Below are 25,414 nucleotides of genomic sequence, written 5' to 3' on the forward strand. Positions count from 1 at the left end.
CAAAGGTGTTCGACGTTAATTCAGGATAAAACTAATTTCCAGGTCACTTTTGGAGGTGAAGCACCTTCCGAGAGACTGAAGGCTACTTAATGCTTTGTTTTTTTCCAGGGAACTGTTTACCAAAACGGCACGAAACCTGGAACGAAGACTGTGGGTGGAGCACCAGATCTGGCAGGCATTTGTGAAGAACCCTGGACAAAAGAAGGACCCTTGACAGGAAGAACACCCAGTTAAACAACAAAAGCAAATTCCATAAATTTGGATAAAAATCTCATTCACATCGTACAAAACAGGAGCCTCAGCCATCCTGCGGAAGCACACGTTTCTGACTCTGGCGGCACAGCGAAGCTTCAAGGCAAGGCCTGCTGCTCCCTTTCCACCCCATCCTCTGCCCGGCTGAAGAAGCCTCTCTAAGCGCCAGCAAGCGCCCTTCACCTGAGACACCTCCCAGCGCCCTGGGACCCCAGGACGGCGAGCCTCCGAGGGCGTCTTCGGGGCCCTTGCTTGTGCCCTGTGCCCCCGAGCCTTGCCCACCCTTCTGGAAGCCTCCTCAGGCCCTCATGCTTTTCTCCGGTGGCACTGAGGCTTTGACTGGAAGCACTCATGGAGTGACGTGCCCCAGTGACTCTGGAGCAGGAGCCACCGGGGCCGCAGTGCGGTCCTGGCTCCAGGCCCTCCGAATGCACTGTGGTGGGACTGTCACGCCCGCGACGGCGCAGATGCCGTGAACAGCTTCAGGTGTCTGATGTTACTCAGCAGCTCGGCGTCGACAGGTTGATCGTGGGCCACGTTTGTCACCCGACAGCCACCCTGGACTTGACCCGGGGCTTGCACAAACGCTTCCTTGTCTGGCCATCACCACTGCAGACGCGAGGCCGGCGTCCCTCTCGGTGCTGCCCTGCACCTGCCCTCGGCACCTGCCAGAGCTGGGCGCTCATCTCTAATGTCCCTTTTCTCATGTCCGTCTTATCCCCTGAAACCCAAGACAAGCACAGAAAGGGGTCCTCACACGTCCACCTGGGAAGGACGCTCAGGTCCCCTCAACTACACTAATGGGTGAGCACAGGGAGGAATTTTTTTTTAGCTTTCTAGAGCTGCACCTGCGGCCTATGGAGGCTCCCAGGCTAGGGGTCAAATCGGAGCTACAGCTGCCGGCCTACACCACAGCCACAGCCACACGAGATCCTTAGGTCCAGTACGCGAGGCCAGGGATCACACCCACACCCTCACGGACACGTGTCAGGCTTGCTTCCGCTGAGCCATGGTGGGAGCTCCAGGATTAGTGATTAAAACCTGAACTCTGCCTCTGGATTCTATTTGTGTCCACCCTGAATACATCTCCACAAGTGCTGTTTTGTGAAAACAAGGCACTGCATTAGTTTTGAGAAATCACATAAATCTTCCAACAGTGCACACGGCAGATCCTCCAGCCTCTCCTCCAGCCCGGCACGCACGGAGCTGTGGAGCTCAAGCACCCCCTGGTGCTGGCTTCTTTCTGAAGCTGAGGCTGCTCGGTTCCTTAGGAAAAGACTCACTCAGACGCCAAACAAACGGACAGCAGCAGCAAGAGCAGCCCAGCCCTTTACCTTCGTCCTTAGGAAGAACGACTCGTCGGCTGTCTCCACCAGGTGGAAGAGGAAGGTTCTGGCGCAGGCCTCCTTCACCACCCGCTCGAGCTTGACGCGCAGACTGGCGCACAGGTCGGCCACCAGGTCCTCGTAGGAGGCGGGCCGGGGGCAGGGCGGGCCCGGCGCCGGGGCCGCGGCCTCGCTGGGCTCTGGGTCTCGGGGGGCGGCCTGGCTGCCGCTGCCGAGCAGCACCTTGTTGAACTCGGCGAACTCGCTGAGGATGAGCGAGATGTCGCCGCGCGAGTCCTTCCAGGGGCTGTTGTACTTGAGCTTGTGGAGGTGGAGCGCGGCCGCCTGGCTTCCGCCCGAGTTGGGAAGCGGGCTCCTGCCGTGGGCGCCCCGCTCCTTCCAGGACGAGGAGGACTGGGCCATGCGGTGGGGCGTGTGGCCTCTTGCCCGACGACCCGGGGGTCTGGGGTCCGAGTGCACGACGGTCACCACCAGGGGACTTCGGCTCCGGGAGGCGGGCGCGGGGGCCGCCTTGGGAAAGGGGGGGGCCGAGGGGCCCGACCGCCGGGCGTCTCCGCGCTTCACCATCTGCTTTAGTTTATGTGCAAAACGCAGATATTCCAGATCCAAAGTGCTGCGGGTGAGGTCAGCCGCCCCCGGCCCCGTGTCCGTCCGCAGGCGGAGCGAGGCGCCCTGGGCCATGCCGCCGGGGGCCCGGCTCCGCGCCCGGGTCACCGGGAAGTTGGCGTAGGCGCGGGCCACGCCGCGGAGGTCGCGGACGCGGACGAAAGCGGGCACGCGCCTGGCGGGCTCCAGCCCGGGCAGCCGGCGCGAGCGGCCCCAGTCCTCGTCGTCGTCGCTGTGGCTCAGGCCCAGGAAAGGGTCGTCACTCTCGTCGGAGGCACCTTTGTCCTCGGCACGACTACACCGCGGAGCGCAGGAATCCCGGGCGTCTACCCTGGGTTTCGCACACTCGCCAAGAGAGTCTTGATCCGAGTCTCCGGAAAGTGGCTCATAATGGATGTCAGGATTCGCACGGAGACCCGGGGGCGCAGGGTCCCTCTCGGCCCTCGGCCCCTCACCAGCGCTCTCAGCGTCAGAGACGCCACCACCAAGGGGGGCCCGAGATCCGGGGACAAAGGAAGCAGAAGGTGCTTGCCCGCCGCCCAGGCCGGCGGCCGCCGTGTCGGGGGGCGCATCGGCCCGTGAGCAGGGGGGCAAGGGCCCATGGCCCACCAGGTCCCGGCTTGGGCCCGCGGACCCGGCCCGCAGCCGGTGGAAGGCGGGAGGAGACGGGGGTCTCCACTGCGGACCAGCGCCTCCCAGGTCCACGGCGTCGCCGCGGGTCCCGGCCTCGGGGCCGTTATTCTGGAGCAGCCTGGCCATCCTCACGGCCGAGATCTCCTGCGTCTGCGGCCCTGGCCCCGCGGCTCCGGGGCCCGAGCAGAGGCCGGGTGCTGGCCGCTCCGCGCGGACCAGGCCCCCGGGGCCGGCGGCGCCGTCCACCGAGCCCGAGCGAAGAGACCTGACGAGGATGTAGCAGCGGCCGTCTGTCCTCAGGTCCCCGCCAAGGAGATGCTCCGGGGGCCTCTCGGGGCCGACCTGCTCCCCCAGGGACAGACTGGCGTCAGTGGGCGCAGCCGCGGAGACAAAGGCCGCAGCCAAAGGCTGAGTTTCCAGAATGTGCCTGGGGCTGAGGGGAGGGTCCCTGGAGTCCCAGATGAGGTGACTCACGTGGGGGCTTCTGTCCTCCACCGCCGCTGGCTGCAGGGGACTCCCTGAGGTCGCCTGGTTTCCCGGGGCATCTCTGTACCTGGCAGCCGAGGCAGGCTGCTTCGGCTCTGCGTCCCAGCTCGGTGCCCTTGCGGAGACGGGGGGACCCTGGTCACGCTCCCCTGGGACAGCTTGCTCAGGGACTGCACCAGGAAGGGCTGAGCACGTCCCTCTCCTCTCTGGGTGACGCCTAAATACCAGAGGCGTTTCAGCAGGAAACGGCACTGGCGGTGCCCGAGGTAAGTTATCTTGTCCCACTGGAGGGGCTGGACCCACCAAAGAATTGTCTTTTTCTGTTACGGCCACATCGACCGAATCCATCTGGGACGGCGGGTCACCGCTCTCACGCCGCGCATCAGAGAGCTCTGCGCCGCAGGAGGACACAGCCCCAGCCGTCTGTGTGTCTGCGCCTGGTGCCTGTGGGTCAGGACTGGAAGCTGGTGACACTTCCTCAATCAAAGAACCGAAGGGGAAGTCTAAGGCCACATGCATCTCCTCTGCCACCTCAAGGGCACACGTTTCTTTAGAAAGGACGAAGGTCGCTGTCTGTGAAGTGTCACCGCTCCTGTCCTCATTAGCTGGCGCTCTCACTGACACAGTGCCAGCAGGGTTCACGTCTCTGTCCACTACTCGAGGCCCCCCTGCGGGCGGAATGCCTTCCCCCGCCGTCTCCCGAAGCTCTAAGTGGGGCCCCGGGGCCTCCAGCCGCTGCTCCGTCTCCGCCTCGGGCTCCTCGTCTCCGGGACTTGCAGGTGGCGATATGGTGAGAGTTAGGTCAAGGTCAGAACCCTCCTCTGAGAACTCGAGGCTGGCCTCTCTGTTCACGGACAGGCCACTTTGTTTGCTAAATTCGGAGTTGAAGGAGCCGCAGCTCACCTTCTCACTCTTCAGACCAGTCCTGCTGCTCTTCAGTTCTGCAGAGCCGCCCGGAGCCCGTCTGGACGGAACTCGGCTAAGCGAGTCCCCCGTGTCCCGGGGAGCAGAGGCTGAGGATGGCCCAGTTTCTGCACCCTGGGCCAGCTCAACAACCGCTTCCGAAGAGATGCTAAAGGGACTCTGAGTCTGCAGGACAAAGTCTTGCAAGAGCTTCATCTCTTCTCTGGGTGACGAATGAGAACTTCTAAGTGATGACAAGGCCTCTGTTACCACTGGGCGATCAGGTGGCGATGGTGAGCCCGCCACGGGCCTGTCTTTCTGTAGTGAGCACATTTCCTCAACGAGGGTCTCTCTACTTGCTGGGGAGGCACGAAGGTACGTAGCACCTTTCTGTCCTGTGACTGCCAGAGAGGGAATGTCCCCAAGACCCTGTGCCTCTGCAAATGTGGGCACAGCATGGCTGAGATCTGGAGCAGGTGATACTTGTTTGCTCAAGGCTGCAGGCGTATCGGCTCTATTGACAGCTTCTGTCTCTATCGGTACATAGGCATTTTTTTCAAAAGTGAGACTCACTGGTTCCAGATTAATCATCACATACCCGACATCCTCCTTCCTTTCCAACGAGGGCTGGCACTCTTTGTTTAGGGGGTGGCTATGCTGCATAAGGCCCTGCAAAGCACCTGTTTTTGTTTGCCTTTTTGCATGAAAAAGATCAACTCTGCTTTCCAGGGCGCTGTACACGGACTTCTGACAAATCATAGACGGACTGCTGATCCCATCATATGTCCTAGGGAGTGTGGTTTGTGTGAGAGCATCACTGTAAGCCACTCGTGCACCATCAAGGGGCTCAAAGCTTTTATCTTCACCAGGAATAGACGGCCCGTTAGTCTGAGTGCTGCTGATCCTAGAAAGCACGAGATTAGACATTTCCAGCTTATCTGATGACTCTGGTTCGGCTTTCTCCCCAATAATCTGAAATGAGAAAAGAAAGAAACGAATTAAAAAAAATTAGGAATCAAATAGCCTTTTTTTTTTTTTTTTAAAGGATTTACATAAATGAAGAACAGACTGGACAAAGATCAATTTTAGTTTATTCTGTTTTGTTTCTTCACAGGAGAGCAGCAATCCCGTTCTTTTTAGACAGGCTTCAAATACCCCTCCTCGAGTAGGAACTAAAACACACACACACACACACACACACACACACGCAGACAAGAGCTCCAAAACTTTAACTGCACAACTTTATTTTTTTTTTTAAATGGACTTTTGGGAATGAAAGTGTCTACGCCATTGGCAATTTAAAGGCTGAAAATGCAGCCTGTTTCCTAAATAGCATCACTTAATTCAGAAATGCAGCAGGAGAGGAAAAATAACTCAATTTGCTTTTTGGTAAGATTAAAAGAGATATATTTTTTTTTCCTTTTTTTTTTTTTTTTTTTTTTTTTTTTTTTTTTTTTGCTATTTTAGGGCCATACCTGCAGCACATAGAGGTTCCCAGTCTAGGGGTCTAATTGGAGCTGTAGGGGCTGGCCTACACCACAGCCACAGCCACACCAGATCCAAGCTGCGTCTGCAACTTACACCACAGCTCACGGCAACACCGGATCCTTAACCCACTGAGCGAGGCCAGGGATCGAACCCGCAACCTCATGGATCCTAGTTGGGGTATGTTAACAGCTGAGTCACAAAGGGAACTTCTAAAAGATATTTTTTAAAGCAAAGAATAACTTATTTAAATATCACCTTTCAATTAGACTATAAATAAGCTGTCACCTGGAACTTTCCCTGAGGAAACAGTAAATTAATTATTATCTCTTGTACTCAGGATACACTGATGCCACTTTCCCAAGGTATTAATCTCTGTTCTGTGAAATAAGGCCCTTGCCCCTTAGCTATCTTTTCTGCTTACAAGTGGAGAGAATCCCCCTCTTACTGTAACACCTCCCCCTTCAGCAGAGCAATAGGAGACAGTACAGTTTGCATCAATAAATTAAACCAGGAGTTCCCGTCGTGGCGCAGTGGTTGGCGAATCTGACTAGGAACCATGAGGTTGCGGGTTCGGTCCCTGCCCTTGCTCAGTGGGTTGGCGATCCGGCGTTGCCGTGAGCTGTGGTGTGGGTTGCAGATGTGGCTCGGATCCCGCGTTGCTGTGGCTCTGGCGTGGGCCGGTGGCTATAGCTCTGATTTGACCCCTAGCCTGGGAACCTCCATGTGCCGTGGGAGCAGCCCAAAGAAAGAGCAAAAAAAACCAAACCAAAAAATAAATAAATTAAAAAAATAAATTAAACCAAAGGGACCGATTTAAACAGCAGCGGGAAGGTTTTAGGTTAAACATTAACAGAATGTCCAAAATACCTCTGGACAGTTTTGATAATCTCAAAAGAAGGTTGTTTATTTGTTTAAAGGATGAAGAATGGTCTTGTCCAGAATACGGTAAAATGGATTTTGATTAGAAAGCTGACTGTATACCTGTCATTTTGGAAAACTATAGTCACAGATTTCCCACCACTATTTGAAGCACTCATGTTAGAAGTCAGGATCTAGTTCAAATCCCTTGTTCACATTTCTGTCTTAATCAAAGAAAGACACTGACCTGAGCATATGGCAGGTGGAGCTGAGACTCAGTTTTTTGGGTTTTTTTGTTTTTGTTTTTGCTTTTCAGGGCCACACCCATGGCATATGGAGGTTCCCAGGCTAGGAGTCAAATTGGAGCTACAGCTGCCAGCCTACACCACAGCCACAGCAACACAGGATCCGAGCTGCACCTGCAACCTACATCAGAGCTCACAGCAACGTTGGTTCCTTAACCCACTGAACAAGGCCAGGGATCGAACCCGCAACCTCATAGTTCCTTGTCGGATTCGTTTCCACTGTGCCACAATGGGAACTCTGAGACTCGGTTTTAAGAGGACATGACTGGCCAGGCACAAAGCATAGAAAAATCTTGATGGTAAGTGCCACTGGAGAGCATCACTCTGACCCCCCCCATCACGCCGTGGCTGCCAATGCTGGGCCACAGTCCTGAATCTCACTGTGCCCGTGCTCTGAGCACTGCGATACTCCTAGTTTGTCCTGGGATAAGGGAGTGACAGAGGACATGCGTGTGCACCTTTAAAGCACAGGTACAGTACATGATGGGCTGCACCCACGGCATATGGAGGTTCCCAGGCTGCATCTGCGACCTACACCACAGCTCTCGGCAACGCCGGATCCTTAACCTACTGAGCGAGACCAGGGGTCCAACCTGTGTCCTCATGGATGCTAGCTGGGTTTGTTAACCACTGAGCCATGATGGGAACTCCAGGAATCATTAATTTTAATGTTCTACTTTCTAGTTAAATGTTCTTTCACATTTGCAAAAAATCATTCCTCCTGTTCTAAAGTAAAATGAGTACTGGTGACAGTTAATACATATTACCACAACAAAAATATAAGAAACTAATGTGTATATGTGTGTGTGTGTGTGTGTGTGTGTGATAACTGAAATCTGCCTGACTAAGCTATCAGTACGTTCTTAGTCTAAGGTACTGATTCTTTACCAGACTTTGAGTATCTTTTTGAGAATAAGATGAAATTTAAGAACCTCATCTTCAGATGGAACTCCTGCTGTGGCCCAGTGGGACCAGCAGCATCTCTGCAGCTCCAAGACACAGGTTCCACCCCCGGCACAGTGGATTAAGGATCTGGCATTGCCGCCACTGTGGCATGGGCTGCAACTGTGGCTCGGAGCTGATCCCTGGCCTGGGAACTCCATGTGCCATGGGGTGGCCAAAAAAGAAGGAAAATTTAAAAGAAGGACCCTGTCCAGAGAAAAACACCACATACACTTGTACCATGTACGTATGTGTACACACACATACACACACACACAAATACATACACACACGCTGACAGTGAGAAACATTGAGGCTGTGCAGATCCTAATCTTGGCCTGACAATTTACTCACTGTGTGACTCCAGGCCGTTCTGGGCTCTGCTGTCCTGTGTCCTCACCTCCCCCAGCTGTGTGAGCATTAACCGCGTGGCTGTGCAGGAAGGGCTCAGTCCATGCTCTAGCCCACAGTGCCCTCCAGCCTCCCCTCCGATGCACAGGACAGCTGGACAGACTCACAGACCCACCGAAGGCTCAGCCCTGGGCCTGCACAGCCCTCGGAAGCCCAGAGCTGGAAACTCGATGGCAACAAAGCACTGGAGGTACCCAAACTCATGCAAGAGTGGTCTGCAATGAATCTCAGCGGAGAGCTTAAAAAGGCAGGTATTCTATCAATCCACTTACTTAGAATTTCAATACAGCTTTTTTATTTGTTCCAATTAAAATCTGATTAACTGGCCAGGCCATCAGTTGAGAACAGTGGAATGCAACAAAGTATATTTTCGTATTCAGGAACAGCTGCAGACCTATGAGAGGGCTGGCATTTTACTTACTACTGCAGGATTCCTTTTTTAAAGTAGCTCTAATATAGTCAAGCTTGGTTTAAGGTTTAGCAAAGATTTTTATATTCATTATTACCCACATGTGACCCATACACACCATTCTAGGTAAGACGTAATAAGTATTATTCACCACTTTTGAAAGATGATAAACTCAGAGAGAACAAATAGTTTGCCCCAAGTCACGCAACTAAAGAGTGACGTAATTTTGGTTGGCTCCCAGCTCATCTGACTCCATGATTTTTTTCTTCTTCTTTTTCTTCAATCAGTGTGGCAGATTAGACTCTACCGTAGACAATCCTGTGTTCGAAAACTAAGTTTTTAGCATTATAATCCTTTACAGAGCTAGAGAACCCACGTTCCTAAAAGAAACTGATACCTTGGAGTTCCCATCGTGGCTCAGCAGTTTAGCGAACCCCACGAGCATCTGTGAGGACTCAGGTTCGATCCCTGGCCTCGCTCAGTGGGTTAAGGATCCGGCATTGCCATGAACTGTGGTGTAGGTGGCAGACGCAGCTTGGAACCCATGTTGCTGTGGGTGTAGGCTGGCGGCTTCAGCTCCGACTGGAACCCTAGCCTGGCAATCTCCATATGCCACGTGTGCGGCCCTAAAAAGACAAAAAGACCAAAAGAAAAAATCAAAGAAAGAAAGAAACTGGTGCCTTGTTTTGAGTGTGATTTTACCTGTAAATGAAAAAAAAAGATTTCCTCAAAAATACTGTCAGCGGCATTCATGGTACGTACCTCGGTGTCACAAGAGTAGATGAGATTCTGGCTTTCTGGGGCCTCTGCATGACCCTCTGCTGCAAAAAGGTCGCTCTGTTCACTCTGCACCCAGAGCTCCAGGCCTCTCCTGGGTGGCGGTTTCACGAACGGGAGCAGGGAGTCGGTGTCGGGGAAGGACGGGGGCGCAGGAAGGCCCCTGGGGGCGTCCGCCGTCTCCAACAGGGGGTCTAGGCAGCCTTCCGCGCCGGAGGCCTCCTGGAGCTCGCTGAACGCGATCGGGTCCAGCGTGCTGTTTATGGACACATACTTGGCCGGGTTGCTGTGCTCCACTACTTTCCGGGACGACCGCATGACTTGGTTCTGACTGCTGTAAAACAGAGCTACCCACATGTGAAGCAGCAGCTTCACTTCTTCCACGTTATCCGGCAAATCAGTATTCCAGGGCCTGCGATTTCCAAGAACAGACAAAAATCATGGACCATGACCACTTTGGTGGATTATCTTATCAAAAGCACCTGCCTTCATTAACTTTAGTTTTTTAGTTCATTTTTGTTTTATTTTATTGTTGTCTTTTTGCCATTTCTAGGGCCACTCCAGTGGCATATGGAGGTTCCCAGGCTAGGGGTCCAATCGGAGCTGTAGCCACCGGCCTACGCCAGAGGCACAGCATTGAGGGATCTGAGCTGCGTCTGCGACCTACACCACAGCCCACGGCAATGCCAGATCCTTAATCCACTGAGCAAGGCCAGGGACTGAACCCGCAACCTCATGGTTCCTTGTCGGATTTGTTCACCACTGCGCCACGACGGGAACTCCTAGTTCATTTTTATTTTAAAAATTACACGGGGGTTCCCGTCGTGGTGCAGCGGAAACACTCCGACTAGGAACCATGAGGTTGTGGGTTCCACTGCTGGCCTCGCTCAGTGGGTTAGGGATCCGGTGTTGCCGTGAGCTGTGGTGTAGCTCGCAGATGCAGCTCAGATCTGGTGTTGCTGTGGCTGTGGTGCAGGTCACAGAGGTGGCTTGGATCTGGCATGGCCATGGTGTAGGCCGGTGGCCACAGCTCTGATTAAGCTGGGACCCTCCATATGCTGGGAGTGTGTCCCCAAAAAGACAAAAAGAGCCCCCCCATTACATGAACATGAAACAATGAATAAGATAAAAACAAAGTTGATTTAACTCTTTTTGTAATTAGATTACAACGAATCTAATTCACTCTTTTTACAGAGACAGAGACGGGACGTGGAAAGTCGGGGCTTAGGTGACTTCTTTCCAATCACAAAACCCACGAGCGGTAGGGCGGTGACCAGAACACAGGCCTTCCCTCCTCCCGGGTGAAGGAACCCGAAGGAGTGGGAACCCGAAGGGAGGGACGTGCCGTTCTCATACTCCACGCACGCGCCTTCCCGGACGCGAGCGACCTATTAAGTTACTAACGGTTCAGAGACTTCCCAAATCTTCACTTCCTTGCTTCTGTTAGGTCTGGACAACTCATTTCTTTTCTATTTTTGTTTCTTGAACAGGGGGAAGTCTGAGGATTAAAATATGTCTGTGGGCAATCCAGCAGAACGACCCTCTGCTCAGATGACAGCTCTGGGGACTCTCGGGAAGCCGTGCAGGGAGACAGACATTTCTTTTTTTCTTTTTTCTTTTTTTTTTTTGGTCTTTTTGCTATTTCTTTGGGCCACTCCCGCGGCATATGGAGGTTCCCAGGCTAGGGGTCGAATCGGAGCTGTAGCCACTGGCCTCCGCCAGAGCCACAGCAACGCAGGATCCGAGTCGCATCTGTAGCCTACACCACAGCTCACGGCAACGCCGGATCCTTAACCCACCGAGCAAGGGCAGGGACCGAACCCGCAACCTCATGGTTCCTAGTTGGATTCGCTAACCACTGCGCCACGACGGGAACTCCGGAGACAGACATTTCTGAACCTCGGCCAACACAAGGACGGCAGGGCCACGTGGAAGGAGTCAGAGGCACTACAGGGTAGGCTTCGGAGGTGACCCCTGTGAGCAGATGGGGACGAGAGTGCAGGAGCAAGGAGCAAAGCTGACGGACTCGGTCCCACTGAAAAGCACCCGCTCCAGGAGCAGACAGCCACCTCCCAGGGCTCGTGCTTCCAGCTAACAGCGACGGCTGCCACCTGTCAGCAGGCGCCCGGCGCTGTGCCAACCCTGACGGACCCAACGCCTGCAGTATGGCTCTTACGAAACCCACCCATGCTCAGAAGTGCGGCCTGCAGACTGGCACCCTTCCCGGGTGGTCCTGGACATGGGCTGGAAAGGTAGGCTCTCGGGCCCCCTCCCCAGCAGACGGAGTCAGCAGCTGCAGGTCAGGGAGAGCCCAGCCGAGCGGTGCCCACGGCAGCGAGCAGCCCTGTCCCAAAGCCCAGACGCTGGCCCGCATCTAGACTCACCCCCCAGGCGGGGCCCCACTGCCCCGCTCCCAAGCCCGTGCTTCCGGCCCTCTGCTCTTCTGGCCCCGACCCTTAAGGAAGTCACGGAACAACGCCCCGTCCAACGGCTCCCTCGGCGATCCGACCAGCCCTCCAAGCTACGATCATCCCGTGTCTCTTCGGAAGTTCAGTCTGTAAAGCGTTACCTCTTTACCTCTCTACCTTACAGAGAGAGCATTTAAATCTCAGAGACCAGAGAGACTTGAGGAGGGGCACCTCCTGTCACAGACATCCGCCTGCTGTTACCACCAGGGTCCTGGACGGCGCACACCACTCCCGCCCTCCCTCCCTCCCCGGGCGCACCCTCTGCCGGGTCCGCCCCGTCCAGCGGCGCCCGACTCACCCGTGCAGGGCTCTGAGGACCGTCTTCTCCAGCGGGTTGTTGGTGTACTTGCTGTCCAGGCTGAACACGTAGTCTGCTTCACACCTGAAGGTGATCTTGAAGGAGCCGTCGCAGCTGAACACGGTGTGAGAGCAGGGAAAGTCCTTCAGGCCGGAGGGCAGCAGCCTGGCCCTACGCCGGAGCGCCGGGTCCTGGGGGAGCTTCTGCAGAGGGGAGGTGCTGTGCTGGTGCCGGAAGGGCATGACTTTCCCCACGGGGGTGCCCGCCTCCGGGCCCTTTGTGCCGCTCTTGGCAAAGGCAGGGCCCAGGGCCCCCCTCTGCTGCAGATGCCTCCGGGAATGCTCTGCCAGGAGGAGGGCGTAGGAATGCTCCACAGCAACAAACGAGCTCTGGCTCGAGTCGGAACCTTCTAGTGCTTCCTCGGGAAGGGCCGCCGGGGCTTCCGCGGGGGCCTGACTGCCAGCAACCGAGTTCTCTTCCTCGGGGCTGAGCCGGGGGTCTGCCGTTGCATCACTCTTATCAGAGGAGGGTGTGGAGAACGGTCCGCCCTTCTGACTTTTAACTCCTCGATGATACTCATGGTCCGAAGTGCTGCGCAAAGCAGGCTCTTGAGAAAGCAAAGCAGCGTGGAGCGGCAGTTCTGAGGAGCCGGGGAAGTTTCTGGGCTCCGAGGATGGTGCGGTAGAGGTAGCGGCGCTCAAGGCTAGATCCGCCAACATATTCAGGGCCCTGGAGTCACAGGTGACAATGCAGTCTTCAGGTGGCTCTTTCTGAGCCACTGAGAGCGTCTCTGGTTGAGCTGTATTTATGCTAATAACATCTTTTTGACCGTCTGAAATTTCTGATTGAAGCTGGGAAGCAGTTTCTTCTTTGGCTTCAGTACAAAGGAAAGAAGGACATATAACATTTGATTTCCGTAGAATTAATTCTCTGTCATATTACTACGCCTCACCCAAATCAACAGTTAAGTCAACAGATTAAAAAAAAACCCTCTTGACATGTTGCATGAAATTTACTATCAGACTTAGGTCCTCTCCAACTCTCTGATGTAATATATTTACCAGAGGAACAAATCTTATCAAAGTGCGCCTTCATTTAAAAAGAAATCACCCTTTAAAACTGCAGGTACTGAACTACACACAATGCATGCTGCTCAGCGAAAGAAACACACAAAGAGAAAAAACAACAGGGAAACAAGGGGTCTGCCCTTGGAGAGGCGACAATCTGGGAATTTCTAAGTCTGAAGTGCCGATTATACTATATTCCCATACTTTCTTACAGATCATGTCCCTTAACAAGCTAGTAGAGAAATCACCTAAGTTTGAGATGATTTTAAACCACCGATGTTTAAGCATAATACACAATGGTATGAATAAAAAATGAGAAAAGCTGTTAGAGTATTCAGAATCACCAATTAATGTCAAGTTTTAAAACTTCAGTTTCTGCCTTGAAAACATCTCCTCTCCATCTGCACGACAGCCCAGCTCCTCGCCTACTGATAATGCTCCTTTCAGCAGGTCGTACACCTGCCCACCTGCCTTCCGTCAGAAAACTGACATTCTCAGGTGATTTACCTGCACTGGCAGGACACGGATTCCACCTTCTTAAATGCCGTTACTGTGAAGGACAAAGGTCAATACCAGGCAGTGGTTCCTTGAAGCAGGTGGACAGAGGGACAGAAAAGCCAACGGTGCTTCTCTTTGTAACCAGTACTAGGAGGTCTGGGATAAAGTACTGGCCTGTCTGCACAGGTCAATGACAGTACACCCGCAGAGAGAGAAGACAACTGGCTCACGAGGCCATCAAACAGCCTGAGAAGAGCGTGCGTGTGGCGTGGAGGGCAGAACTAATCAACCAGTGCTCGGTTTGTACTTAAAAGAGCGAAGCCCAGGGCTCGAGGCCAGAGAAGTGACGCCGAGCCCCTCGGCTGTGCTGCAAACACAAGGATCGTCTGAGGACCTGGTGCGTGTGCTGACACTAAGTGCATTCTACCCTCTGATGTCAGGGGCCTTTCCGCCGAGCATCACCATGAGAAAGGCCGAATACAGAGAACACTGCATTCAACGGAGAGGAAGAGTTCATCTTAATAAACACGTGCCCTCTCAGGTAAATCATTTAATTACAGACTTGTTAGAGGTTTTCAACCAATTAAAAACGCAATCCCGGAGTTCCTGTCGTGGGTCAGCTGTAACAAACCCGACTAGTATCCACGAGGTTTGCGGATTTGATCCCTGGCCTCGCTCTGTGGGTTAAGGATCCAGTGCTGCCGCGAGCTGTGGTGTAGGTCACAGGCGAGGCTTGGATCCTTCATTCCCGTGGCTGTGGTGTAGGCCAGCAGCTACAGCTCTGATTCGACTCCTAGGCTGGAAACTTCCATATGCCACAGATGTGGCCCTAAAAAAGTAAATAAATAAAATAAAAATACAATCCCAGTCTCTTTTAAGAAATATCGATAAGATGATGCCAAACGAATTAAAGAGTTCAATAAATAAAAACTATATTGAAAAATGTTAAAAAGGACAGAAAACTATTAGTTTCAGTAACAAAATGGGTTCAGCCTTCTTAAACTGATATTTTAAGTATAAGAAATGAAGCAGATTAGGAGTGGTGATTACAAAATACAAGAAAAATTAAGACTATTTAAAAGGCGGAAATCTTAAAATTTTAACTTGAAATGTGGCTGCACAATATATACAGACATTTACAATATAAATCAGCCCATTTCTTCATACACATTTTGCAGACTTTCATTTTCTGGGCTCCTTTTTCTGCAAATGCTCAGATGCATTAACTCCTCCCACTAATCGATTAGTCTACAAATATCTGGAAGCTGAATCAGCCAAGGGATTCAAATGACAAGGCTAGGAATACAATGCATTATGTGTGTGTGTCTCTGCTCGTCCTGTTTACAAACGACTGGAAAGATGGGACCAAGACACAGCAAATGACTGGGAAATAGGGAGCTCCCATTGTGGCCCAACTCGTATCCATAAGGATGTGGGTTTGATCCCTGGCCTCGCTCAGTAAGGATCCGGCATTGCCATGAGCTGAGGTACAGGCCGCAGACACGTCTCAGATCCCATGTTGCCGTGGCTGTGGCCGGCAGCTGCAGCTCCGACCCCAGCCTGGGAACTTTCATATGCCACAGGTGCAACCCTACGAAGCAAAAATAAATAAATACTTAAAAAATAAAGATTGGAAGAGTATGAATTTAAGTTGATAATGTTCTCACTACCCCAAAAGGAAATCAAAGAGGAGAGACGAGTGCAGATCAGAGCATGAGGCCAGGCCTCCGAGCAGACTTAGCTGAGCAGAGCCTGCACCGGGGAGGCGACTGCACAGGACTGAAAGCAGGCGTGGCGCCAGCAGGGTGGCCCCGAGTGCTGCTGCGAGGGAAGGCACATCGGGACACGACAGGAGGGAGACGTGGCCACGCGGTGAAGACTGCGTTGTAACTGCCCGGAGAGACGGGCAGGCGTTTGGTACGGATGCCCGCGCTGCAGCCCGACGGGCCGCGGAGGGGGGTGACTGACGAGCTTGGTTACAGGAAAAACCAAGCTCACGCATGATATGCCACCCCAAGAAAACGACTCTATCTTTTCCCTGAATTCCACTAAATTTGAGATTCTTAACAAATCTAAAGATCGATGAGTGCCTCCTGAGATCAGACAGAAAACTGGCAGAGATTCAAGGGTACGAGGAAGGGAGAGGCCGCATCGCTCTGCCCGCCTCGCTTGCGCACAACTGAACCGAGTCACCCGAGCTGACGGCGTCTGAACCCAGGGCGACGGCGACAGCGTGCCAGGTCTCGACTGCTGCCCGTCGTCTGAGGACGCCACCCCGGCCTCGCGTAGGCCTCGCCGGGTCCCTCCGGCAGAGCTCACAGGTGCGGGAAGAGCGTCTCTTACCGGCGGGTGGCTGCCCGCTGATTCGGGGATGCTCCTCGCCTTGCGCCAGGCTGACCCTCTGCTTTTGCGGCGACCTCCTCACGGGTGGCTCGGCCCTGGGGGCGGCTGTGACTGGCGATTTCTCTCGTCTCCTTGCCCTTTTAGCATTCGCTGCCACTGGAACATCTTCAGAAATGGGAGCGTCTTGGTTTTTCCTATCCGATTTGGCTGTCTGCACAAACTGCGCGGCCAGCACCTCAGCACCTTTTTGCAGAAAAGACACCACTTTTTAAGGGGTAGGGGCTCAGGTATTTATCGGCATAGTTTCTCCTTTTATTTCTTTTGTTTTGGGGGGCAACTTTAGTAATGCGGAATAAAATATAACATTGGGGGTATTTCATGAAAAGATTTTTTTTTTTAAAACAGAGTAAGAGTTAGAAGTTCTCACATAAATATAAAACTGTGAACTTGCTCAATACGTGATGGGCTACATCCCTATCAGGTTTGGAAGAAAAATATCACGGCAATAACCTTATAAAAACAAGGTTTTTAAAAAACTCCATAATCTCTGCTGACTGATGTGGCAGGTAAGGCTGAATATATGCTAGTTCACAGCACCGGGTGACAGAAAATTCAATTTACACAAATGCAACACAGCTCTCATAATCGCACTGCAGAGAGGAGACGGGAGGTTCGCAGAAAGCCACCTTGCGCATTTTACTACCTAAATATCGAAGTCTAATACCACCTGAAAAATCACCTTTTAAGAGAAGACCAAGGAAGAAACACTGAAAAAAAGTCCTCATGTATTTAACGTCCCATAAACCTATGATAATTGCTTCTTTCTTGTGCAAAATGCTCTTCCTGCTCACAGGGAAGGAAGGAAACAGCCACAGGTGGAGGCACATGAGGATAAAAACTGAAAACAATCTGCTCATATCACACAAAGAAAGTGTTTCAATCCTTTAAGAGTTAAAAAAAAGGTACTAAATGTGCCTTTTGAAAATTTTTCCCACTGACGTTTCATAATTTTAGTTGTTCCCATAAAATAATTTAGTCCCAAAGATACATAAAATAATCACACACGAATGTCTGCAGATATTTTAAAATTCCATTATACAGGAAAAACTTTTTTTTTTTTTTTTTTACAGCCACACCTCGGCATATGGAAGTTCCCAGGCCAGGGTTCCAACTGGAGCTGCAGCTGCTGGCCTACACCATAGCCACAGCAGCACTGGATCCAAGCCGCATCTGTGATCTACACTGCAGCTCGAGCCAACACCTGGATCTGTAATCCACTGAACGAGGCCAGGGATCGAACCTGCATCCTCAGAGAGACAATGGCAGGTTCTTAACTAACTGAACCATAATGGGAACTCTGAAAACCCTTTTTTTTGTCTTTTGTCCTTTTTTTTTTTAGGGCCACACCCATGGCATATGGAGGTTCCCAGGCTAGGGGTCTAATCGGAGCCATAGCCGCCGGCTTACACCACAGCCATAGCAACGCCAGATCCGAGCCGAGTCTGCAACCTACACCACAACTCATGGCAAAACCAGATCCTTAACCCACTGAGTGAGGCCAGGGATCAAGTCCGCAACCTCATGGCTCCTAGTCGGATTTGTTTCCTGCTGCGCCATGACGGGAATTCCTGAAAACACCATTCTAATTGAGAACAGAAAACAAGATACTAAAGAGTTTAAAAACGTGATGGTTATTAGTGAAACGTAGAAAAGAGACCAATTTCATTTCATTCTTTTGGGAGCTAGAAAAACAAGTGATTTAAAAAAAAACTAATGCATACCTCCCCGGCGTAATTATTTTCATCCCTATTAAAAGCAACAGAGAAGCATATTTTTGTTTACTCTTAGACTTCTGATTCTGTACCAGTTACAACTTCCAAAACTTTTAGCATAAAAAAGGGCAAAATATAAATTGAGCAGAAAAATAAAACTAAATAAGGAGAGAAAAAGGAGTTCCCATTGTGGCGCAGCAGAAATGAATCTGACTAGGAACCATAAGGTTGTGGGTTCCGTCCCTGGCCTCACTCAGTGGGTTAAGGATCCGGCGTTGCCGTGAGCTGTGGTGTAGGTCGCAGACGCAGCTCGGATCCCATGTTGCTGTGGCTATGGTGTAGGCCGGCGGCTACAGCTCTGATTAGACCCCCTGGCATGGAAGTTCCATATGCCAAGGTGTGGCTCTAAAAAGCAAAAAAAAAAAAAAAAAAAGGAGAAAAAGAAAATAAGACAAGATGCTCAAGACCAGGGGAAGAGCAACATCTGCACGGCAGGAGTGGAACGTCTCCCACAGCCCAGGTGGGGGGGGACAAGGAGGAGACACAGGAACAACAGGTGACCCTGCAGGGACCGCTCTGCTTATGTGCCCCATCCAACATGTTTCTCAAACTGCCTGTAAGAATCCACAGGTGGACTGTGAATTAAATGTGATGGGTGCAACTGGAATTCTTTGTTAAATGAAACAGAACTGAAGAGAATCAGGTGTGGTAAATGTGTTTTGAAATTTTTGTTTCAGTGTGTGTAAATGTGTGGGTCCTGGACTATAACATAAAACATGGTGGTGGATGGGAGTTCCTGCTGTGGCCCATCGGGATTGGCAGCGTCTCTGCAGTGCTGGGATGCAGGGTCGATTCCTGGCCCGACACAGGGGGTTAAGAATGCGGCATTGCCACAGCTGTAGTGTAGGTCTGATCCCTGGCCCATGTGCTGCGGGACAGCCAAAAAAGAAAGCAAAAACTGTAGTGGATGAAATTAAAAACTTTTCAGAGTTCTCCCGCGGCACAGTGGTTTAAGGATCTGGTATCATCACTCCAACGGCTCGGGCTATTGCTGTGGTGCAAGTTTGATCCCCAGCCTGGCAATTTCCATGTGCTGTGGGTGCAGCCAAAAAACAAAAATCTTTTTGAGAAACAGCGACAACATATATGCTGAATGGTAATTTATTTACTAGTTTCATGTAAAATGGTTCACTTAGAGAAGAAACCCAAGACGGCTGGCCTGGCTTGGCAGGAAGCGAACAGTGGCAGTTACTGCTTGCCACCGCCACTCCTTCCACCCACCCTCCACACACGCCCACCCCCACCGCCAGGGCTAGAAATAACTCCCTGTTACCAACAGGGTAAAATCCTAATCACCTCGAATCCCGGGGCTCCACATACCTCCCGTGTTTCTTCTCTAGGCATCGGAATTTCTAAATTCAAAATACAGGTAGGACCGGTGGATCGTTTCTGCGAGCGGCCACACAGACCATATTTTTGCTCACAACCGCTCACCTCTGCCGCTCAGGAAAGGAGCCAGAGACAGAGGGCAGATGCTTAAGGGGCCCAGACTCTGGCCATCGTCTGCTTGCCCTTTCTCTAAAAGGTCAAAGAGCACGCGTCCCCTAGTTTTAAAGAAAACACACTACACATCATGAGGTGACTCTCAGCCAAACTGTTGTCTGCGTTGTCTGCGTCTGACTAACATTAAATGGCTCTGAGCGCCGATTCTCTGTGTTCGGGGCAAAAGACCACCTGCGGACCTGTTTCCATGCACATGCCTCCAGGACACCGGGCAGTGCTTCAGGGGTCTGGAGCAGGATCCAGGCGGACCACTCTGAAAACTGACACACACAAAGGGTGAGCAATTCTGCCCCGGATGCTCCAGCTGTGGAGGGTCCAGGCATCTCCCCCTTAACAGGTATCACGTGGCCACCTGCCCTGAGAGTGCCTGAGTTTCGAGATCCTCTTCTTCCATTCTAACGTGTCCCAGGACAGCTCAGAAGGTGGATGGCCTTATTTCTCAGAGGGGCACGAAAATAACTGAGCGATGGTTTGAGCAGTGACAAACAAGCTTTTGTCCTACTCCTTGATTTTCATCTGTTATCTAGACCAGTGCTTCTCAAACATGACCTGGAGAGCCCTCCCAATGGTCACTGTCAAGCTACAGTCCAGGAGGAGCAGGCAGGAAAAGAATGAGTAGAACACAGCAGTTATTACTAACTGCTCACTTCAAAATCCACACAGACCGTGGCTTACCTCTTTTTCTTTTCTGAGGAAACTGTCCTTTGACTAACTGGAGAGTCGTGGGAGAGCCTGGACCCTTGCTGGCTCCCGCAGGAGTCCTTTTGGGGAAGGGGCGGCACAGGCTCACCCTTTTACTCTGCACTGTGGGCAGCGTGCTGGCCTTTCTCTTAGGCTGCACTCTCAGGTTTGATGCTGGACTCAGTGGGACCACAGCTCCCTGCCTTGCTTTAAACACCTCTTCAGAATTCTTCTCCGTTTCTGTTTCTTTTCTTACTTCTGTCTCTGAGTCGTGAAATTCAGGATCTGGAGTCATAGCTAAAGAAAATCCAGCATCGCAAATTCCATCTGAGATACACGGAGACTGAGGACGCTCTGCCAATAAATCCAACGCAGTAGACACTTCCAAGATGTACCCACTAGGATCTGAAAAATAAGACTTCAGCTGACTCAAAGCCTGTAGAGGGCACTTTTCAGCTGGAGGAACCAAGTCGAAATCACTGGACACTTTGCCAAAGAACGCAGTCTCTTTAATTCCGTCCTGAGACGCAGCAGTCAATGCAGGACTTTTGTCCACCTTGTACAGTTCTTGGAAATTATGTTTGACTAATTTGTTTAGACAGATGTCTTTCTCAGTAAATGATTTCTTTGCTTCTAGCAGGGCACAATGAAGGGCAGGCAAAATAGGTATCACCTTCAATGAGAAGTCATCTTCAACCTTCAAGTCTTTCAGCCCTAAAATACATATACATATATTAAAAACCAGAAATTTGGTTTTCAAAAACATGCAGGAAAAAATGCTTTAGGTTACGAATTTATGGGATGGTTAAATATGATACAGTGTTTCAAATGGTAATCTACACGGCGGTTAATAGAAGAGTGATGGGTACGCTTATATCTCCATATGTACAGAAACACACAGAGAACCAAAAACCATCATTTGGATGGAATTACCCGGTGAGAATGAAGAAGGCAGGTCTGCCTTCAGCTCCGTCTCAACTGACCAGGAGCCCAGGGTGAGCTCAACACACCAGCCTTTAGAGCTTGGCAGACTTGCTTTTTCATTCTCATTTTCTGCTTTTAAAATGTCTTATCTGTACCTTATATAATCTTTTAAGAAGATAACGAAAAGGTACAAACTTCCAGTTGTAAGGTAAATAAGTACTAGGTATATAATATACAACATGATAAAGATAATTCACCCTGCTGACATTATATATGAAAGTTGTTAAGAAAGAAAATCCTAGGAGTTCTCATCATGAGGAACCAAACTTTTTTCTATTTCTCTGATTTTTATCTATATGACACAATGGATATTCACTAGACTTACTGAGTAATTGTTTTATGACATACGTAAGTCAAGTCATATGCTATAAACCTTAAACTTATACAGTGCTGTTTGTCATCTGCACCTCAATAAAACCAGAAGAGGAGTCCCATTGTGGCTCAGCGGAAACAAATCCAACTAGGAACCATGAGGTTGCAGGTTTGATCCCTGGCCTCGGTCAGTGGGTTAAGGATCTGGCACTGCTGTGAGCTGGGGCATAGGTCACAGACTCAGCTCGGATCTGATGTGGCTGTGGCGTAGGCCACCAGCTGTAGCTCCAATACAGCCCCTAGGCTGGGAACCTCCATGTGCCGCAGATGTGGCTCTAAAAAGCAAAAAAGAGTTACAATACAAACGACTGAACTAAAAAAATTAAAACCCTGGAGTTCCCATTGTGAAACAGCAGAAACAAGTCTGACTCAGAACCATGAGGTTTTGGGTTCAATCCCTGGCCTTGCTCAGGGGGTTAAGGATCTGGCACTGTTGTGAGCGGTGGTGTAGGTTGCAGATGTAGCTTGGATCTGATGTGGCTGTGGCTGTGGCAGAGGCGGGCAGCTGTAGCTCCAATTCGACCTCTAGCCTGGGAACCTCCATATGCGCAGGTGTGGCCCTAAAAATAAAAAATTAAAAGAAATAAAACTCTTAAGTAGGAGTTTCCGTCATGGCACAGTGGTTAACGAATCAGACTAGGAACCATGAGGTTGCGGGTTTGATCCCTGGCCTTGCTCAGTGGGTTGGGGATGCTGCGTTGCCATGAGCTGTGGTGTAGGTCCCAGATGGGGCTTGGATCCAGCGTTGCTATGGTTCTGGTATAGGCGTGCAGCAACAGCTCTGATTAGACCCCTAGCCTGGGAACCTCCATATGCCATGGGTACGGCCCTAGAAAAGACAAAAAAACAAAAACAAAAACAAAAAACACCCCTTAAGTAACGCCCAAGTCTCATGATAAATACTGGTGTATATTTCTTCACCTTCTCTATCAGATGAAATTTAAAAATTTTTAATATTAAGTAACTAGGCTGATTAGTCTGTTTTACTTTTTCTCCCTGGTTCACTATTTGACTGAAATGCTAATTTTTCAGCAAGTCAATAACCTAAAGGAAAACAGTAAGGGGAAAAAAGTGAGTCAGGTTACTGAGAAGTAGGTAATAAAATCCTAGAAAACGCAGGAGCTGTCAGTAATAAAACCCCACAGATAATAAAGACCTTTGGTGCCTACTAAACTGAAGTACGAAGTACACTATTCTTTTTTTTCCAAGAAAAAGTTAAGTGCAAAATTAAGAAACACCAAAAAAAAAAAAACCAAACCAAACCAAACCAAACCAAATCACAACCAAAAAACAGGAGTTCCACTGTGGCTCAGTGGATTAAGAACCTGACATAGTCCTCAAGAGGGTTCAATCCCTGGCCGTGCTCAGCAGGTTAAGGATCCAGTGTTGCTGCAAGCTGTGGCACAGGTCACAGACAAGGCTCAGATCCCGAGTTGCTGTGGCCGTGGCGTAGGCCTCAGCTGCAGCTCCAATTCGACCCCCAGCCTGGGGACCTCCAAATGCCACAGGTGTGGCCATGTGAATACATATGTACTCAAGCAAACATCAGGACAAGAATGGCAATTAAAAATAAATAGGAAAATGTGGCTAGGCACTAAAATAAAAATTCCTTTCTCGGCAGTTCATTTAAAAAGTAACAACGGTGGCTTATCTTTTCCTTTGGCTTAGGGTTTCCTTTGCTGTGCAGAAATTTCCACATTTACTGAAGTTCCAGCTGTTCACTGTTGTTTTTACGGTCATGACTCTAGGAGGTGGATCTGAGAAGATGCTGCTGTCGTTTATGTCGGACAGTGTTTGGCCTACGTTTTCCTCTAAGAGTTTTATGGTATCTGGTCTTTGGCCTACGTTTTCCTCTAAGAGTTTTACGGTATCTGGTCTTGCATCTAGGTCTTTAATCTATTTTGAGTTTATTTTTGTGTATGGTGTTAAGAAGTGTTCTCAATTCATTCTTTTCCATGCGGCTGTCCAGTTTTCCCAGCACCACTTATGGAACAGGCCATTAAAAGGAACGAAATACCGGCATCTACAGCCACACGGATGGACCTAGAAATGATCAGGCCCAGTGAGGTCAGTCAGACGGTGAGACGCCAACATCAGATGCTCTCACTGACATGTGGAATCTGCAAAAAGCACACGATGACCTTCTTTGCAGAACAGATACTGACTCACAGACTTTGAAAAACTTATGGTTTCCAAAATGGACAGTAGGGGGTGGGGGGATGCACTGAGGCTTTGGGACGGAAACGCTATAAAATTTGGTTGTGATGATTGTTGTACAACCATAAATGTAATAAAATTAAGTAATTAAAAAAAATAAGAACAAATAAAATAAAAAGTAACAACAGAGTTCCTGTCATGGCTCAGCAGAAATTAATCCAACTAGTATCCGTGAGGATGCAGATTCAATCCCTGGCTTCACTCAGTGGCCTAAGGATCCAGCGTTGCCGTGAGCTGTGCTGTAGGTCACAGATGTGGCTCAGATTTCACATTGCTGTGGCTGTGGAGTAGGCTGGCAGCTGTAGCTCCAATTCAACCCCTAGCCTGGGAACCTCCGTATGCCGCAGGTGAGGCCCTAAAAAGGCAAAAAAAAAAAAAAATTAAATTTTAAAAAAGTAACAGGGACAAATAAAATTTTAAAAGTTCTTATGTACTATGAACACATCACAAGCAAGTAGTGTTTTTCTAGACTACTACATTATTTCAAGAATTTGGGAAGACAAAACTCAGAATGACTTGTAAAAGGCTCCTGGTAAATCTCAGAAAAGAACTCTTTACGCCTGCTGAGCAGAGTCACGAAATTTAAAACAAAGAACCACAGCCCTGAACATGTCTGAGTGACCAGAAATAGAACGTGTCTTGAGAGCAGCTAGAGGAGGCTGTGAACATTAAACACAACACCCCAATGTTTATTCAAAAAGAAATCCCAGGCTGCTCAACAGCGAAGGCCCGGGAACTCTCGTTTCTTATCCACCTAAGATGAGGCGTGTGAGGACAGAACCAGGAGCCAGAGCGAGGGCAGGTGCTTGACCTCACGCAAGTCTGAGTCTCGGTCTCCTCATCTTTGAAGCAGTCCTAATAAAAACACCTATCGTAAGGGCTGCTGAATCAACGGTATCTAGCAGAATACTGACACAGCAAATGCTTGAAAAGCGTAAGCAGCTGTTGCCATGTTATTATGATCAGTGATGGTATACTTATTCCAAAGAAGTGATACCAGAGAAAGTACAGCTCTCTGTTTTGAGTAGCTAAATGCAATTTAAAAATATCAATTGAAAAAAATTTTTGAGTGGCATAACTAATAAGAAAATAAATACTAAAAAAACATTGCTTTCACTTGAAAAAAAAGTTGCATTGGTTGTAGCTTTATAAAAAACATGTAAATTATGTTTAAACACACAAGAGTGTGATCATAAAGCAATGAGGAAAATTTCCTCATGCGGCAAAAAGAAATTCCCTCATACTTTCATTTATTTATTTGCTCAGCAAACATTTATCATTTTTTAGGTGCCAGGCAGTAGGGATACAGCAGAATACAGGAAAGCCTGGCCTTAAATGAACTAATTACGAGGAGCTACCATCGTGGCTCGGCGGGTTACAAACCCAACGAGTATCCATGAGGATGTGGGTTTGATCCCTGGCCTTGCTCAGTGGGTTAAGGATCTGGTGTTGCCTTGAGATGCAGCGTAGGTCGAAGACTCCGCTCAGATCCTGAGTTACTGTGGCTGTGGCGTAGGCCGGCAGCTACAGCTCCTATTCAACCCCTAGCCTGGGAACCTCCATATGCTGCGGGTGCAGCCCTAAAAAGCAAAAACCAAACAAAACTCAACTCATCACAAAAATAATACTTCAATTCTATTGGTGACAAGCCTAGGGGCCCTCGCTGAAGAGGGGAGAAGGGAACCAGCAAAGTGATGTTTAAGACGACACCTGACAGCCACGGGTAAGGGACTCT

At 50.2% G+C, this 25,414-nt stretch overlaps 1 protein-coding gene across 3 annotated transcripts in view; it reads right to left on the bottom strand.

The window, feature by feature from the left end:
• Nucleotides 1-25,414, bottom strand: part of TASOR2 (transcription activation suppressor family member 2) — a 69,579-nt gene that overhangs the window by 7,316 nt on the left and 36,849 nt on the right. For all 3 annotated transcript variants that reach the window (XM_047754845.1, XM_047754847.1, XM_047754846.1), the window contains 5 exons: nucleotides 20,101-20,820; nucleotides 16,091-16,333; nucleotides 12,183-13,056; nucleotides 9,402-9,828; nucleotides 1,587-5,198 (listed from right to left, as the gene is read on the bottom strand). In XM_047754845.1, the coding sequence (XP_047610801.1) occupies nucleotides 1,587-5,198; nucleotides 9,402-9,828; nucleotides 12,183-13,056; nucleotides 16,091-16,333; nucleotides 20,101-20,820 (5,876 nt within the window). The remainder of the gene's footprint in view (nucleotides 1-1,586; nucleotides 5,199-9,401; nucleotides 9,829-12,182; nucleotides 13,057-16,090; nucleotides 16,334-20,100; nucleotides 20,821-25,414) is intronic.

The sequence above is a fragment of the Phacochoerus africanus genome, chromosome 12, assembly GCF_016906955.1.
Source record: "Phacochoerus africanus isolate WHEZ1 chromosome 12, ROS_Pafr_v1, whole genome shotgun sequence".
Taxonomy (NCBI): domain Eukaryota; kingdom Metazoa; phylum Chordata; class Mammalia; order Artiodactyla; family Suidae; genus Phacochoerus; species Phacochoerus africanus.